The following is an 18,824-nucleotide window of genomic DNA, read 5'->3' as shown; positions in this document are numbered from 1 at the left end:
AGCAGAAGATGGTACAATAGGACTGCCAGCAGGACTAAAGAGAATGACCTCTTCGAGTCACTCCTAATTTAGTCCCTGCACCCATGTCTGCCCAGGCACTCCTGACCGACCTTACCGAGGTGGCCAGGAGCACCTCGGACATGATGACGATGGTTATCAGGCCTATTACACCATCTGCTGTCACAAAGCAATGGGTTCTGCTGTGTAGCAATGCAGTACCGCGTCTGCCAGCATCCAGGAGACGTAGGGTGACAGTGAGCTGAGCGGGCTCCATCCTTGCCGTGGTATGGTGTCTGCACAGGTAACTGAGGAAAAAAGGCGTGAAACGATTGTCTGCCATTGCTTTCACGGAGGAGGGCCTGACGATATGTACCTAGAACCACCCGCGACAATGTTTTTGCCCCATTAGGCATTGGGATCTCAACCCAGAATTCCAATGGGCAGCAGAGACTACAGGAACTGTGGGATAGCTACCCACAGTGCAATGCTCCGGAAGTCAACGCTAGCCTTGATACTGTGGAAGCACTCCGCCGAGTTAATGCATTTAATGCACTTAGAGCATTTTGTGTGGGGACACACACAATCGACTATATAAAAACAATTTCTAAAAAAACGACTTCTATAAATTCGACCTAATTTCGTAGTGTAGACATACCCTAAGGTAGTTTGGTCTTTAAGGCAGCAGTTCAGTGTTTGAAATGTTTAGCTTTCTTTCGTATGTCTATACTTGTTTTCGTTCCTTCCCTCTCTGGATGCTTTTTGCCACAGCTATTGTGGAGTGTTTTAAACTGGTGAACCATGTTTACAGGTAAAGAGAAAACATTTACCTTTTTAAACTTGAAATGAATTGATCTTCTGTAACTTCATAAATTCCTTAAAGCATTGTACATTTGAATAAAACTAAAGAAGTAAAGTTCTACAGGGAAAGAGTTTAGGTATCCAAAAAGGCAGTTAGCTGAACTGTTCGTATGCACAATTTTGGTTCTTTAGTTTTACTCTGGATTGCAAACAGAAGTAATAGAACTACTGTATAAAGTGTGTCAGTAGGAAGTTGACTTTTTAGCTAATCAAACTGAACTGTGTAACTTGTAGATTGCTTTTGTGCAAGTTCTTACCATATTTTCTTCATAACTTAAAAGGGTATATTTTCACTATGTATGCTACCTACGCTCTCATTTTGTACTTGCAAATTGTGGTTGCCAAATAAGAGACTGGTTTGAAACTTTGGCCAGGTACTTTGAATGTTACTTATTTCCTTTGAGCCATATTATTGTCCCTGTAACAAGTCTGAGTTATCAGGCATTGCACAGTGTTTCTCTGGAGACTCCTCCCCCAACTCATCCCTTGGTTTTGGAATATTTTCAGTTATTCCATGTCCACAACCGACTGCAACGTTAGGGCTCCCATAGGATCTGTGCTCACAGCCTACAATATGTTTTGGCTCACAGATTCACACGATTGAAGATATGTATTGTATTTTGTAAAATGAATGAAGTCTTAATGTGATCACGTTACTGCACTTTCCTGTTAAATATTTGCTGAGAAATGAGGAAAAAACATTTTTGTGTACAAATTATGGGGTGTGCAACTTAGAGACGTAGATATTAGCAATGTTTCGTAAAGGGGATAATACCCAAAGTCCACATGGTGAAATAGTCAATTACACTGGCATAAAAACTAAGAGTGAATTGAGTATAATTGACTCTCCTGAATCATAAATGCATCTGAGCTAAGAGGATGAGAGAGAGTGAGTGAGTGTGTGTGGTAAAAAGTGAAGTATCATTTGAGTCATTGCTTAATCATTACCTTGAAGAATAAGGGTAATCCACAAATGCCCCTTGCTACCAACATTAAAATTGTTTTACACTCTGTACTTAGCATATCTATCAAGAAATACTTGACAGGGACTGGGTGCCTGAACCAAGAACAGGAAGCCAGTCTCTGTCCTATGCTCTCAGTGATCCCTATGCATTGTGAAGATGGAAGCTGCCTGATTCAAATGCAGAGGGGACAAGAGCCAGACAGGGGTGCTGGAACAATTTGTATAGTGCGGGTGCTGAGAGCCAGTGAATCAAACTATAAACTCGGTATATAATGGAAACCACTTCAAGCCAGGGGGTGCGGTAGCATCCATAGTTCCAGCACCTATGGAGCCAGACCTGCAAGAGGGGGGAATGAGCCTTGGTTGGAGGAGTCTGGGACTGGCTGGTTAGGAAAACTGGATCTGGGAAACAGAGGAGGTAGGTGTGGAGTGAGTCTGAGTCAGGGAGGCAGAGAGGGGACTGCAAGGTATCTACCTATTGTGAATACTGGGGCGGGTGGGCCTACTCCTACCCAGAAGTAAAGGCCCACCCCCTCACCCAAGGGGAAGGAACCACTAAACTCAGGCCACAACTGAAGTCTTAGGGCAACAAATAATAAAAAAAAAAAAACCCAGGAATGGAAGTGAGGATCGAGGGTTAAAAATCAGGGAACCGGAAGGGGATAGTGAGCAGAGAACCCCAGACAGTTCCCACTGCTCTTCAAAGGCATCTGAGGAGTCCTGGAATGTGTGTAGGGAATGAGGCAGGGGATTGCAGGAAGAGACAGATGGTTTCACAGTTAAGGCAGCTGAATGCCACCCTGAAGATTTGGATTCTACCCTGGCTCTGTGATGCATGGCAAGTCATTTAAGCTTTGCTCAGGTTGTCACTAATTGTGTATTCCTAACTTTCTGGATGCCTGACTTGAGTCTCTGGGATATGATTTGTAGAAATACTAAGCACTCATAACTGTAACTGAAATCAGTGGGAGGTGCACTTTGAACATATAAATGCTATATAGTGCTCAGCAGTCTGGAAAATCAAGTCCTGCATAGCTCATATTGGGCACTTAAAATTAGTAGATACTTTTGACCTTTCTCGCTCTGTTTCAGTTCTCAACATATAAAATGGGGATAATAATTCCCCCTCATTTCACAGGGTTGTGAAAATTAATTCATTAATATCGAAGCACTCAGATAGTATATTGATAGAAAAACTCAGGAGGAAGTTTATTAACCCTGTCTTGAGAGCAGGGTTTGAATAGAGTGATGTAAATAAGGCAAGGCTCACAAGGTGAAGACAAAATATTGAATAGCCACTCATTAAGTGAGCACCATCCATCCTGTGCACTGAATATGAAAAAAAAAAAAAGTGTGTAATCATGTAATTAAAGACTGTATCATAATGCATAGGCACAGAGGAACTGAATTAATGTTACAAAGGCAACCTAAATTCTGGCATTACCTAACTTTTGAGTGACTTTGTAACCTTAATAATGTTTTTTTAACACAGGAATTTTTTTGTTTGTGTAATAACTAACACATCAGAGCCAGATCATGCAGCTGTTTACTATGTGTAATGCTAACTACCAGTATAGGAAGGAGTCCCTTGATTTTAATGAAGCTCCTCAACATATAAGCACCGCACCTGGTAGTAAGGATTGTTCTTTGAGAGAGGCATGTCCTCTGATTTTTTGCCTCTCTACTGATTGGACCAGAGGCAGCTGGAGCTGTGTCTCTGGGCAAGTTAGGGTTTAGGGGTAAAGAGGAATGGGCTTCTCACCAAATTACTACCAGGTGTGTCTACTTCCAATAGCAGGCAGCTAGGAACTCAGTTTACATTTTGTTTCTTTGCTCCCCTGCCAACTTTTCTGCCAACTTTATGCTCCCACCTCTTCTCCTTTCCTACAGAGCAGAGTTGGCCACCGTCTGCCTGCTATTTTAGGCCAGCATCTACAAAATGGTAGGTGGCCCAAAGCAGAGCCAGTGCAAGGGATCCTTCCTCAATTCTTGCTCAGTTATTGAATGTTGCTTTGGTTACAGAGAAGCTCCCCTGACAAAGTACTGCTTGAGTTGAGGGGAAAGGAGGAACTAGGAGCCTTCCAAGAGGGAACTAGCTCTGCAGTTGCTGAGTCTTGTGGAGAAATTGATAGTCTGCTAAAAGTTGCTGTGGAGGAGCAGGTCAGTGCAGGAGCCAGAGCTACTACAGTGGTAGAAAGCAGTGCTGGGGGAGAGAGACAGCTGCAGCACCATCAGAAAACCAAGAAGGGAAAGAAGCGCTCCAATCCAGGTAAAACCTCCCCTTTAGGGGAAATCCGGGAAGGCAGCTTCTCCTTTAGCATAACTAGATGCTGATAAACTTCTACCTTCCTCCACTGCAGTTGTCCCACTACCAGTTACCACTGCTTTCCTTCCTCTGTAGTCCTCATTTGGATAGTGGTTTGGGGGGAAATAGGCTAACTTCACCTCTAGTGCTCCACCACTGCTAAACTCCAAACTAACACAGAGTCTGGGGAAGGTCACCTCAGAGAACCATTCCACCAGCACCTATATTATTAACAAGGTCAAAAGCTGTCTTGAAGTCCAAAAAGGAATCACATAAAAGGGTTTGAGCCCTTTCATCTGAATCCTCACAGAATTCATCCAATAGTGATGCTGGTACGTCAAAATGCTATTAAAAAAAAAACTACAAGAGAGAGCAAGAATGTGCTTGTCACCTTCCTCTGATGAATGACTCTTGTGAGAGAGGGGAATTGTGAATGTGATCAATCAGAAGTGTACTCACAGCACAGCTATTTTCTCACCTTTATTTTGAAACAACAGTAAGGAGAGTAATTTTAGTTTGGGGCCTGGTCCCAGAATCCAGTTTCCCAACTAGGAAACTTTCCATCCAACTCAAAAACTGAAACTGGTTTTTCCATTTGCATGCATTGCAGAAGTGATCTGTTCAGAATGGAAACAACAATCCAAAGGAAAGTGCCTTAGTAAACATAAGACAGGATAATGTACATTTCAGAAAAAGTCCAGATGCGGGTACCTAACACAGTTGTGGTCAATGGTCTTCAGGCAAAAGAATCAGCTATACCCACAGAAGAGGATATTTTACCCATGGCCAGGTATGACATCATGGAGCTTGCTATGTAATAATCTAAGAGTACTAATATGTAATCTAATTATTGAGAGCGACTGTATAACTTATACTGGAGGTAGTGGAGTGTTTGTTATATACCTATAATGCTTTAATTCAGTGCGGACTGTGCAGGAGGGCAACACAAGAGCTCCCCAGATAAGAATGTCCTGGCACACATTTGAAAGACAATTTGGAAAGCTACTGACTTTGAGGATCCTATATCCTGTCTCCAGCAAAGATGCAAGCTTTGTTTTGTTAGGCTGGCAGCCTGGAGATCAAAAGGAAATGAAACAGTCAAAGGCTCTTGGAGAAGAGAGGGCATTGTCAGTTGCCGTGGGCTGTCCATGAAGACAAGCTGACACAAAGAGAGGCTCTGTGGAGGACTCTATAGGAAATTAGATCTACCAGGGCCTGCTTGTAGAATATAGTTAGACACCTCATAAGCTAGACCTGTGTACAGTTTGCTTATTGTTTTAAGATCTGTTTTCTCTTAAATGCTTTGGCTCTAAATAAATAATACTTTGCATTAAAAATGTTTGGTTACTGAATACCGCTGTCCATACTTCTGGAGGGAACAGAACTCCAGGGTCTGACTCTCAATCAGGCCTTTGTAGATAATCATGGTTAGTACCAGAGGACTGCAGCCAGGGCCTGTACTGAAAGTGGGAGACTTATGTGATTCCATCCCAAGATAGGTGACGGCTAGTAATCTGAGACCTGAGATGTGTTACACTCAAAGAGATCAGCAGGGATCAGAGGTGCTGTTAGCCCAGGAACCATGACACCAAATGAATAAGAAAACAGAATTCTCACTGCAGAGGAATTATGAAGCTGCAGATGGGTCTGTTCAGTGCTCTGCTTCAGCTACCTTTTTTGCTTGAGCTTCATGCAGGGAACTAAGGTAACTGCACCTAGCCAAAGACAAAGTGAAACAAACCTTACTGTACAGTACTTGCATCCTCTTTCATTGCAGATGCTACTGATGATTGTCCAGTTCTCCTCATGGTTGATATGAAGTGTAGTTATCTGTTGACCTGTGTGACGCCATATCTATAGAGTAGACCAATTAGCAAAACAAATCCTTAAACTCAGTGATATCAGAGAATTCTGAAAAGTAGAAGCAATCTCTCCCTTGCTCCTTTGAAGTAGCAGAAGAGATTTCAGAAAATTCAGCAAGGTCAACAACATATTCTGTTTGCTCCTGTGGATGTTTCAGGAACAGCAGAAGAGATGAGACACTAAACAGGAAGAAATGTCAGTGAAGGAAAATCCCATTGAAAATGACGTGGTTATACAGGTGTCGCTGAAGGCATAATTTAGCCTGCTGAACCGTAAATTACTAGTTCTAGTGTGAAAAATGGAAACAATCCAGCTTGATTGTCAGAGCCTAGGTTGAGTTTGTGAGCCTAGAAGTTAGAAAAAATATTGTTACTTGTAGACTAAGGAGGTTTGGTACAGAAATAATTGAGGTGCAGTAAACTGGGAATTCCACAGTTCAGTCACTTTTTACAGTAGATCTGCATTTAAGCCATGACCTAACAAATCTCTTAAACACAGTGATTTCAATGGGACTGTTAAAACTATTTACTTGTCTTAGTGCTTTACTGGATCAGGGCCTTAAAACTCATTTCTCAAGGCTGTGTTTTGCTAATAACATGCTATTTCACACTGCATTGCTGGTTTTGTGACTTTAATGCAACCTTATTCTTTGGCTTATTTGCTGGTTGGCAGGGACTGAATGTGATTATCATCAGAGAGAATATTTAGTAACATTTGACTTGGTGGTCAGAAGTAATGGTGAGGGTGAATTGTTTTCTTGAGGCTATGTGATGTCAGCTGTTTTGTGGGTTTGGGGTTTTTGTTTTGTTTGTTTGTTTGTTTTTTTAATTCTTATAAATTCACTCTGATGTGACAAAGATGGTGTGGTATTTACTTCAGAATAAATCACCCGTAGATGTCTTGTCTAGATCAGTGGCTCTCAACCTTTCCAGACTACTGTATCCCTTTCAGGAGTCTGATTTGTCTTGCATACCCCACATTTCTTGCATACCTCACTTAAAGACTACTTTGCTTACAAACTCAGACATAAAAATACAGAAGTGTCACAGCACACTCTTACTGAAAAATGCTTACTTTCTCATTTTTACAATATAATTTGAAAATAAATCAGTTGGAATATAAATATTGTACTTACATTTCAGTGAATACTATATAGAGCAGTATAAACAAGTCATTGTATGAAACTTTTAGTTTAAACTGACTTCACTAGTGCTTTTTATGTAGCCTGTTGTAAAACTAGACAAATATCTATATGAGTTGATGTACCCCCCTGGAAGACCTCTGCATATAACCCAGGTCTGCTTGAGAACCACTGGTCTAGCTATCATTTAAAGAAATAAACATCTGTCCTATCCTAACCTTGTAACAACAAGCTTATTGAATTGAAAAAAATAATTGTAGGTTTCACAAATCCTCCACTGACTTTTTTTATGCTTTTGTATAAAATGTGCTTTTACACAGCTTATGCATCTATATAGTTCTTTCTAGCTTAATCTTTTAAGTATTGTAGCTGTTTTCAAAAATATTTTACAGGTAAATATTGGAGTATTTAATGATAATAAATAAAATACAAATGAAAACTTACTTAATCCAGTGTCTGGACCTGATCTAGTGTCCATTAAAATCAACATCCATTGAAAAACTATGCCCACAACCATCAGACCTAAATTTTTCATTTGGTTCAAGAGTTAAATGTAGTATGTACTTCCAGCTGAATATTTTTTTTAATTCTCCTTTTTACTAGTTAGCATTTGTCATAAATATAAAGGGAAGGGTAACCACCTTTCTGTCCACAGTGCTATAAAATCCCTCCTGGCCAGAGGCAAAACCCTTTCACCTGTAAAGTGTTAAGAAGCTAGGATAACCTCGCTGGCACCTGACCAAAATGACCAATGAGGAGACAAGATACTTTCAAAGCTGGAGTGGGGGACCGGACACAAAGGGTCTGTCTGTCTGTCTGTATGATGCTTTTGCCGGGAACAGATCAGGAATGCAGCTCAGAACTCCTGTAAAAACTTAGGTTTCAGAGTAGCAGCCGAGTTAGTAAGTAATCTAACTAGAAATGCGTTAGATTTCCTTTTGTTTAATGGCTGGTAAAATAGCTGTGCTGAATGGAATGTATATTCCTGTTTTTGTGTCTTTTTGTAGCTTAAGGTTTTGCCTAGAGGGATTCTCTATGTTTTGAATCTGATTACCCTGTAAAGTATTTACCATCCTGATTTTTACAGAGGTGATTCTTTTACCTTTTCTTTAATTAAAATTCTTCTTGTAAGAACCTGATTGTTTTTTCATTGTTCTTAAGATCCAAGGGTTTGGGTCTGAGTTCACCTGTACAAACTGGTGAGGATTTTTATCAAGCCTTCCCTAGGAAAGGGGGTGTAGGGCTTTGGGGGACATTTCCAAGTGGACTCTTTCCCTGTTCTTTGTTTAACACGCTTGGTGGTGGCAGCATAGGGTTCAAGGGCAAGTCAAAGTTTGTACCTTGAGGAAGTTTTTAACCTAAGCTGGTAAGAATAAGCTTAGGGGGTCTTTCATGCAGGTCCCCACATCTGTACCCTAGAGTTCAGAGTGGGGAAGGAACCTTGACATCTTTCAAGATAGTAAACAAATGTGAGTAGTAGCTACGTGTGTAAACTGTTCATTTGCAAATGGCAATTTCAGAATTATTGATTTGTAACATAAGTACATTCATGCTTTGGAAGGGTTGTATACCAATGGGGGGAGGGAGAAAGTGCATAACTTGAGACAGCTAAATAAAGAGGAATTCAAATTTGTGAATGCAACTTGGAATTAAATTATCAGCCTGACGTGAAACAAGAACATTTAACAAGAGTGTGTTCTCTTGAATCCCCAGGTAGTAGGTCTTTAATTCAGGAAATGATCTTAGGGTCATATTGTGAATCCCCAAACCATTAGTGAGTAAGTTACTCACATAAGTAGCTTTGTTAACTTCAAAGAAAATACTCATGAGCAACCATTCACCTATGTGAGTAAGTGGTTAACGAACTTGCCCTTAAGATTTACTATATTGCCAGTATTTAAAACCTTTGCAATACTTGAAAATGAAATATGCAACCTGAGAAAAATATGAGGAGGTAAGTAGTGTTTAAGTCTCATATTATTCACATAATACTGCACATAAAATTCATAAGGACTCATGCTCCAGGTAAAGAGCATGCAGGTTCTTTTTCTCTTAGTGTGTCCTAGGTTTTAATGTACATTTTCTCCTCTAAGCCTTTTTTGATACAAGGTAAGGTTCAAAAATAAAGTAGATCATGCAGAGCTATTGTAGTATAACCAGCATGTACTTGACTGGCTCAGTATTCCAGTCAAGTACAAAAGTCTTTCAGAAATATGTGGCTACTGAAGCAGTTTCCAAACAGTCTGTCTGAGGGAACCTATCTGTCATCTGAATCTGTAGGCTGTTGACAGGGTTGTTGTGAGATGAGGTTTTGGGTATGTTATTTCAATCTGCAAGAACATCTACCTAAAAGTTTATTCCTACATTTAGAAAAATATTTTCTGTTTTGATAAGGCTAGGAACATAGAAAGGACTTCATAACTGAGATGCTGATCTTCCTGCAGGAAGGGCTGGTTAAGCATACCTCCATATTATTTAGGTCCACAATACCTCACTTTCCCCTTGACTACATTAATAGGCACCCAGTGAAGGCCCATCTCTTCAATAGTACATTGCTTCGAGAAGTGACATCATCTTGCTAGGTCTATTGTACTGTTGAGAGTTAACGTAGTTCTCCTCTTTTTGAAACTTGTCTATGTCACTGAGCCCTGGTGTACACTACAAACTTAAGTCACCATAACTATGTCACTCAGGGGTGTAGAAAATCCACATCCCAAGAGAGGCAATTATACAGATCTAACTCCTGGTGCAGACAGCACTATGTTGATGGGAGGGCTTCTCCCATCGACATAGCTACCGTCTCTCGGGGAGGTGGAGTACCTACATCAATGGGAAGAGCTCTCACATCAGCATAGGTGGCATCTTTGCTAAGTGTTGCACTGGTGCAGCTGCAGCAGTGTGCGGCTATGTCTACTAGCACTTTTGGCAGTAAAACGTTTGTCGGTCAAGGGTGTGAAAAAACACACCCCAGACCGGCATAAGTTACATCAATAGAAGAGTGGGTGTGGACAGTGCTACGTTAATGGAAGGCACTCTCCTGTCAACATAGCTGCAGCCACTTGTTGGGGGTGGTTTAATTATGCTGAGGGGAGAGCTCTCTCCCGTTGGCATAGAGCAGCTACACAGAAGATCTTACAGTGGCGCAGCTGCAGCGGTACAGCTGTGCTGCTCTAAGGTCTCTAGTGTAGACACAGCCTCAGTGTAGAAAAGCCCTTTGATTCTTAACAGTCAAAATAATTTTCTTGATTGCTATTTTGTCAGCTCACAGTGTCAGTGAAAATGCTGACACATAACCGCCTTTCTTGATTTTTTTCCAGAATAAGGTTGTAGTTCATTTCTTTTCATATCCGTTTGAACCAGGACATTTTTTTTTGTCCCAATCCATTTTCAAATAAGGAATATGTCTGGCATTAGATGAGCAATGAAATAAAATCGAGGCAGGGTCCTTTATCCTCTTAATGACAGGTTTCAGAGTAACAGCCGTGTTAGTCTGTATTCGCAAAAAGAAAAGGAGGACTTGTGGCACCTTAGAGACTAACCAATTTATTTGAGCATAAGCTTTCGTGAGCTACAGCTCACTTCATCGGATGAAGTGAGCTGTAGCTCACGAAAGCTCATGCTCAAATAAATTGGTTAGTCTCTAAGGTGCCACAAGTCCTCCTTTTCTTTTATCCTCTTAAGTATCTGGAGGATGCCAAGCATCTAAAGCTACAGTTGCGTCGGGCTCCATCTTGCACCATTTGTAGTCAGTGGCAAAACTTTCATTGACTTTGGTGGTTCAGGATCAGGCATTTAGTGAGTAAGGTATTGCAGTTCTGAGTCTCATGTCTCCTGCTCTTTGAATGTTAATAGTAATACTTCACCTATTTGTCTGTTTGAATTAACTGTACCTCAGCTGCAGAAATAGAACTTTTACCTGAAAATGCTCTTTTGTACTATAATCCATATATAGTGGTTGTCAGATTTTTCTCACTCAGTGAAAATTTTATCCATGTTTATGTTAATATTCACTAGGAGCTATGTGGCATAATTTTAATCGAGTCAGGCCTTCATTTGTTCAGGTGGAGTGCAGGGAACAGGGAAAAGAGAAAATGGAATATGTTGTCTTGTTGCTTCACAAGTTCTAACTTGTAACTCTTATTTACCCACTCCCCTTTGCATCCTTTAAATATTGTACCTGACACCTTTATATTTGTTAAACACCAGTGTGCCATAAATAGTAAAGAAGAAAACTATTTTTAAAAAAAATAACTGAAAAATCTTGCCAAATTATAGTATACCTCTGTTCTCGTGTAAATCAGATTGTTGTCATTGATACATTCTGACTAAATACATTTAAAACATATTCTCCTGTTCACTTCCTAAGGAAATTTTGTATTTTGCTAAAGCCTTTATAAACTGATACTAAAATACTTTTCTATGAATTTTAATAATAACAATAATACATTAATACCTTGTCTTCAAAATCCATTCCCTGCATTCTAATATTGTTGGTGATTTCTCTTTACTCACATAGTGTGGAGTAGTACTCTTTGAAGTAAGTTTCTACAGTACTACTAAATTTGAGTGATTTCATTTTCTTACCTACCAGCACAGAATCCTGTTGCATACAGTCATGTGGGATGGTATGGGATTATAGTCTTATTCTCTTGATCAGCCAATATCAAATATTAGCGTCTCCCCCCATCCCCTCACTAGAACATGTATTCACATATACATACATACATACCCATATTCCTTTTCTGTTTCATGTATGTGATTTAATATAGTTGTCATTTTCTATAATTTCCAAATTATATTCAAGTGCAAATAGATAACAAATCCACTTTATATTCACCTTTTCTAATTTTAATAAGAAGCTCCAAAGATGATAAAGGGTTTAAGTGTTCCATAATCTCTTTTACTTTTATGGAGTCCCATTTTACTGGAATTCAGGAATATTGTCAAAAGAAGGCATATAACACCAGAATCGGTGTAATTTTAACACAGTTTCTTTTCAGATACTTTTAGTTTATCATGAATTTGCATAATAAGAGTTTCCTGAAGGGAAAAATTCAGCATCTTGATTACAATGAGAAAATGAGCCCAAATACTCTCTGCAATTTTGCTGATCAGTTCTCTGGAGTCCTCTGTAAACGTTAACATTGATGTGTCTAAGGTTAAAACACCATGTTAAAATGTTTTTTGTGTATGTAATTATTTTACTACACAAGGCAGTAAGTTTCAGTCTTTTAACCCATTAAGTGAATGCCAGAACTAAGATGAATGATAGGCTCTAGAGACTTCAGGGATTGTTATTAGCGGGACTTGGCTTTTGAAATACAGAGTGAAGATATTTGAATACTTGGGTTGAGAGATTATACCTGCAATTGCCAATTCTCTCAGATTGATTGAGTTCTACATATGTGGGATGATCATCCAAGCTAAAAACAAATTTTCTCCAAATCTCTTCAGAGTGAAGAAAATAGAGAACAAGCAAGGAAGAATTTAGCAGGGAAAAGAATCATTTTGAGCATTGAATTGCCAGCTGTGATTGAGAGATGGCTGTTTGGATTTGTCAGTCACACTTAAGCAAATATGTGATTCCAATCTCCTCGGTTCAGAACTAGCAAGGTTTATTAGGCAGGCTTTAAATTAGATAGGAAAATCTGTAGGGAGGCCTCTCATAACTTAAAAATCTGGCATGAGGTACCAATTTTTTTAATTCATTGGTATGACTGAGGGAGGATTATGTTCTTTAAAGTTGCTCTGCATGTTTACTTGCTGCCAAATAGGTAAAATTCATTGTACAGTATAACAACTTAGATGAGAACAGAGCAAGGACCTTTTTTGGTGTCACTAATTAACTCTTCTGGCCAATCACTAATCTTGGAGAGGGAAGGGGCTTGAGACCCTATCCTCGGAGATGTTGACTTTACTAGAAAAAGGTGTATTTTTAATGTTTTGTATGGTCAAGGTAAACCCTAGGCTATGTATACAAATACACCTTTCCCCCTAGTATAGACAAGGCCAGAATTTAGCAAAGCCATTCTTGCATCTGTTCATGAGGTGAGAGGAAGGAAGGAAGGAGTTCAACATGCTTTTACTCTGCCTCTTCTCAACTCTTCAGAAGTGGTTGTTGGTAGATAGTCCCCCTGCCCTTAGGTTTTGCCTGGAGGTAATCATGTGATCCACCATTTGAGCAGCACTGCTCTTGTGCTCTTACAAGTCACATAGGAGAAGATTGAAGAGACTGTTCTCTCTAGTCTCTAAGTTAGTTAGTTGGTTAGTCTCTAAGGTGCCACAAGTACTCCTTTTCTTTTTGCAAATACAGACTAACACGGCTGTTACTCTGAAACCTGTTCTCTCTTAAGTGAGCTATAAGACAGAGAGCCCTTTAGAGAGACAGGAGATTTGCTTTTGTAGTACGTTGCTTGAAGAATAAACTTAATCAGATTGACTCTGCAGCACAGATAGCTCTAGGAAAGTCCTTAAATGAGGAAGCCCTTCAGAGAACTAATTAGTACCTGGTGGCTCCTCAAATTAGATCTTATTAATAAAAAGAGAGAGACATAATATGACATCCCTTGGTGATATTTCCCATTAATATTAATTTTTTTTCTTTGAGAACTAAACTGATTGAAAATTCCTATGGCTCTGGGGTGGAGATGAGGAATTTTTCACTGCCTGCTTCTAGAGGAAAAACAGATTTCAAAAGTGGTTAGACTCTAATTGCCTCTTTGTGACCTAGGACAGAGAAGCATTAAATTTTTAGCTTGACCATAAAAGAATGAAAACACTGTTGAGTGGGCCTCCTAAACAGGGAGCTTGAAATAACAAAGGTCCAAAGCTGGTATCTAAACTTTTCTGCACCACATAAGAGACATATCTGTGATGCAAATATTCTCAAAGCATATGATGAAATTCATTATTTGCTTTTGTGTGAACTTGTGTGTGCCCATAGTTATGACTAACTTTAAATAAACCTATCAAAATGGATAGTCAGGGATTCAGACAACTTTAATTTCAGTCCTCCTAAAGAAAGGTGGAGTCTGGGGATTTAAAACAAACTCATATAGATGTGGCTGGGGAAAAGATTTTCACTTTCACCCATTGGAACGTGAATTTATAGTATTAGTCCTAGAGAGGCAGAGTTTGATTATGCATTTCTAGCAATAGGTGTCTATAATTTTTTTTTAAGTTTCTCTTTTTTCTGCAACAAAGATTCCAAATAACATGAACAATATATGCATAGTAGTTTTAAGTGGAAGTTTTCTTCTGCTCTATCCTGCTTTGTCAACTGTGGGAATAAATGCGGTAATATCTCATGAGTACATTTTATTTGGGGATGTATTCCCTTATATTTTGTCCATGAGCCACAATGCCGAAGAGAGAAACTATATATTACAAGATGAATCAGTGTAAACCAATAAGGACAGATAGTAGAGTGTTTAATATACAAACACTTACACACAGCAAAATATTTGCCTTGGAATGAGAAAAGTCGGGGAAGCTAGACCAGATCAGCACAACTTGTGTGTCTCTGACTATATGGTTGTTACATGGACTAGTAAGAATGGGTCAAGGTATCAAGGCACATAGGGGAAGAATCTATGACATTAACATTCCAATTTAATGCAGCTCTTTTGAAGAAGAAAGTATAACTGGTAAATATATATATTTATTTCTGGCCCTATGGATTTAGAGTAGAACATGCCAGTTCCATTGTTCTCAGAGTCCTCAGAAAGTTCCCTAAAAACACCTAAATAGTCCAGAAAAGATTCTTTCTGCCCACATGCTATCCTAATCTAACTCTGTGATATTAGACGCTTTCTTAGCCTGCCTTCACTGCGTACAGTTTTTCTTTTGAAGAGGTGTATGGTTTATGACATTGAGCGTATTGTCCTAGATATATTTCAGAAATGGAAAAACAAAAGGCTTTTTCCCCCCCTCCTGTATCAACTTTTATATTAAATTCCAGCACAGCACAGAGTGAACCACAGATGTGCATCAGTTTCCATTTTGCAGGAGGATCAAAATAAAACTTTACGATAGCCAAATAACTTCAGTAGGTGCTAGCAACAAACAAATGGATTGCGTCTCAAAGATTCGCTAATAGATCTCAGTTGTGTGGCTTTTTCACACAAGGAGAAAACTGTTTCACTACTCAGTACTTTTCGAAATTCACAGATTTCCTAGATGTCTGCAATGGATTAGGGGCTCTGTAGTTTGCTGGGCTCCAACTACAAGGGTTTCTCCTTTCCTTCTCCTCCCCCTTTCCCGCCTCTCCTCCTCTCCCCCCCCCCCCCAATTCCTTTCTGGAATACATAAAGAACAGGCTTTGGTCCTACTATTAGGACTTTACTAACCATGCCTATTCTGTTCTCATGAGTTGGACATGGATGTCCAACATCAATAAATGTCTCCCTTGAAACATAGTGACTCTGATTCAACAGAAATTACTGTTTTCTCTTTATCTCTTTAATGGCACAGTCAGCCATTACCTCCCACCTCACAGCAGTGCTAAATGATGTTCCAGATTATCAGAAGACCTAGCCCTTAAGTTCAAGTCTAGCAACAGCCCACTCTCTTCTAGTCATATTTCTCACTTCTTTGTAGTTTGTAGCTCATGATCACCTACTTCTAAAGCAACATGGTAACCCCAGCAACTGTGATATGTCTATTTCTCAGCTCTGTCCATCTCCCTAAGGTTTGATGAGCAGAGACTATTACTTTCAAGAGTCTGGATAAGGTGGTCCACATATCAGTTCTGGGCTTTCCTGCTTACATCACACACAGAACTCCACCTAAAGCTTTTGAGCCGCTTTTTCAGACATAAGCCACCATATCTTAAAAATACAATTTTAAATCTCAGAAAATGGTCCGGACAATGTTTTTATCTAAAACATAATCTGTGGAACAAGTCTGATAATGTTTTTGTCTGACCGTCTCATGAAAGAGTATGTTACACTCAAAGTCCACTTTTGCCTGAGGAATGAAATGCTTCCATTTCCCAGGCAGTCATAGAATCTTCTTTGAGTTTTTTGTGGCTCATTTTGCTTATATATAAATATATGAGAAATATTTAGTTTTGTGTTGCAACAGAAGAGACCAAATTTAGAAGCAATCCCCCCACCCCCAAATTTCCCTTTCCTTAAACTATATTACTCCTTTAGGGCCAGGTTGTATCCCAGTTTGTACAGCCTCCTTGCACAGGTTACCTAGATTGCAGGCGGCAGCTCAGTGAGAAGAGCAGCTTCCATAAGGCTAGTAAAAACAACAAGGAGTCCTTGTGGCACCGTAGAGACTCCTCTTTGTTTTTGCTGACACAGACTAACACGGCTGCCACTCTGAAACCCATAAGGCTAGTGTTGCCCCTCCCACCCAAGTGGGCAGGACTGTGGAGGATGGAAGGAACCTTGGCTGAACCCACAAACATGCCAGCTGGTATAACAATGCCGGCATGCTGGTGAAAGTATGCTGCCTTTAGTGTAGAACTGGTGAAGGGTACTTCCCCCTTGCTGTGAGGGGAAACTCAGAAAACAGATTGCAACTTTGAGTCACAATCTGTGCTGGTCTGCTCCAGGGCCCTTATAGCAGTTTGCTGCTCCTTGCTCAGGGCTCATGGCAAAGCAGAATCTTAACTAGGAAAAAAAGATTTCTATATCAAACAAATTAAATGTCACATAAATTTGAGAGCAAGAGAGGGAAATTCAACAACTATGTTTTGTTGATTGTAGTGATTTAAAACAATGCATTGTGATTTCAAAGCAGTTCATATGTTTTCAATAGAGTTTAACTGAGCTGTGGAAAAGTAAGTTTGATAATACAGTGTTTTTTTGAGTTATTCATTCATATCGTGAAATTTGTCTTTGTACATTGTGTAATTGAGCAGCAATAGACAGTTTATGTATTGTGACAGGGTTGGGCCAGATGGCTACAGGAGAGTGATAGAAGGCAGATATATTAGCCCCAGGTTAAGTAGGTCCCTTTTCCCTGGGTAAGGTAACAGGGAAGGTTCCAGAACAATCATGAACTTTCTGGAAACAATTAAGGCAGACAGGCTGATTAGAACACCTGCAACCAATCAAGAAGCTTCTAGAACCAATTAAGGCAGGCTAATCAAGACACCTGGGTTTAAAAAGGAGCTCATGTCAGTTTGTGGTGTGTGTGCGAGGAGCTGGGAGCAAGAGGCACAAGAAGTTGAGAGTGAGAAGGCGTACTACTGGAAGACTGAGAAGTACAAGCATTATCAGACATCAGGAGGAAGATCCTGTGGTGAGAATAAAGAAGGTGTTGGGAGGAGGCCATGGGGAATTAGCCCTGGGAGTTGTAGCTTTCACGCAGCTGTTACAGGAGCCACTGCAGACAGCTGCAATCTACAGAGTCTTGGGCTGGAACCCGGAATAGAGGGCAGGCCCAAGTTCCCCCCATCCCTCCATCCCCACAACTCCCTACTTGATACCGGAGGAGTTGAACTGGACTGTGGGTTCCACCAGAGGGGAAGGGCTAACTGAGTGAACAGCAGATTTGAGCCACGAAAGTGGCCAAACTGAGGGCTGCCGTGAACCTCTGAGGCGAGCAAATCCTTCAGTAAGTGCAGGACCCACCAAGGCAGAGGAGGATCTTTGTCACAATATTCACAAGAACTTCAATGTAATTACATGCACAAAGAGTGTATTTTATGTGGAAAGTCTCTCTTTATGTTCAGTTTACAGAAAATAGTAAGAGAAGTCTTTGCTGCAGAATTGTTTGGTGGTTTTGTAGAGACACAGGAACATTCCCTGAATGTGAATCAGAAGGCTGTGATGCAGAGTTTGGTAAAGCTCTGGAGAATCAAACTTTCAGTAAAAGTGAATGTTACTAATCTTGTAAATGTCACTGAACCATACAGTATTTCTGAAATAATAATTATGCTACTGTGTAGCATTACTACATCTCTAGTTATGCTACATACCTCACTGTGTTCATTCTTTAAAAAAACACCACTACACACACATCCCCCCACTGAGAATATCCGAGCTTCTCTAATGAAAAAAAATTGCTGTGTGATAGCTGCTTTGAATTTCATTTATGCTGTCATGGGTAGATTACAAACAGTAAATTGAGTTGACCATGTCCATAATGTGAGGTTTTTATACTCAGTAAAGTCCCTTATTAAATGTGCATTTTTTAATAATATAAACTGAAGGGTTATCTGTCCTCATTGCCTTTACCTTTCTCAACCTGGCATTTTGTATGTAGTTTTCTTCAGCTTTCCTGTGTTTTTAAAAAACTAAATGATGGTAATGCTTAGATTAATTTTATATTACTATATATTGATGATGGTTTTCTAGACTTTATGTTCAGTGAGTTCTTTAAGTTAATTAAATTCGATAAAAGCAGGGAAATTTAGAGGGCTGAATTTAACTTTTTAGCACCTGAAGTAGATGAAGTAATACTGTAGAACAGCAGGACTAAACCAGTGGCTTTCAAGGCTTCACATGCAGCTATGAATCTACAAGTCTAATGCATGTGACCCAGAGCAGCACTATGATAATTCAGGCCTACCTCCCAACTTAGTCATGTTTCTAATGTGTGGGCTGGTCTGTACACTGTGTTAACATTTGCTCCAGGTGTAATGGGTTGGGATCAAAGCCACTGGAACAAAAGGTAGGGAAGCAGATTGGCTCAACCAAGTGAAGTCAACAGACCAAAGTATTAGACTTCTGATT

At 39.8% G+C, this 18,824-nt stretch overlaps 1 protein-coding gene across 3 annotated transcripts in view; it reads left to right on the top strand.

The window, feature by feature from the left end:
- The window catches only part of CDYL (chromodomain Y like), a 191,958-nt gene that overhangs the window by 135,357 nt on the left and 37,777 nt on the right, over positions 1-18,824 (top strand). Inside the window, exon 1 of one of the 3 annotated variants that reach the window (XM_073332145.2) lies at positions 4,779-4,917. The exons of the other annotated variants lie outside the window; for them this stretch is intronic. Coding sequence (XP_073188246.1) covers positions 4,857-4,917 — 61 coding nt within the window. The 5' untranslated portion in view covers positions 4,779-4,856. Of the gene's footprint in view, positions 1-4,778; positions 4,918-18,824 lie in introns of those variants that run through there. 3 annotated transcript variants of the gene reach the window in all.

This window comes from Lepidochelys kempii, chromosome 2 (genome assembly GCF_965140285.1).
Source record: "Lepidochelys kempii isolate rLepKem1 chromosome 2, rLepKem1.hap1, whole genome shotgun sequence".
In the NCBI taxonomy this organism is placed as follows: Eukaryota; Metazoa; Chordata; order Testudines; family Cheloniidae; genus Lepidochelys; species Lepidochelys kempii.
Note: the sequence above shows the minus strand (reverse complement) of the source record. Positions and strands in the feature narration are given on the sequence as shown.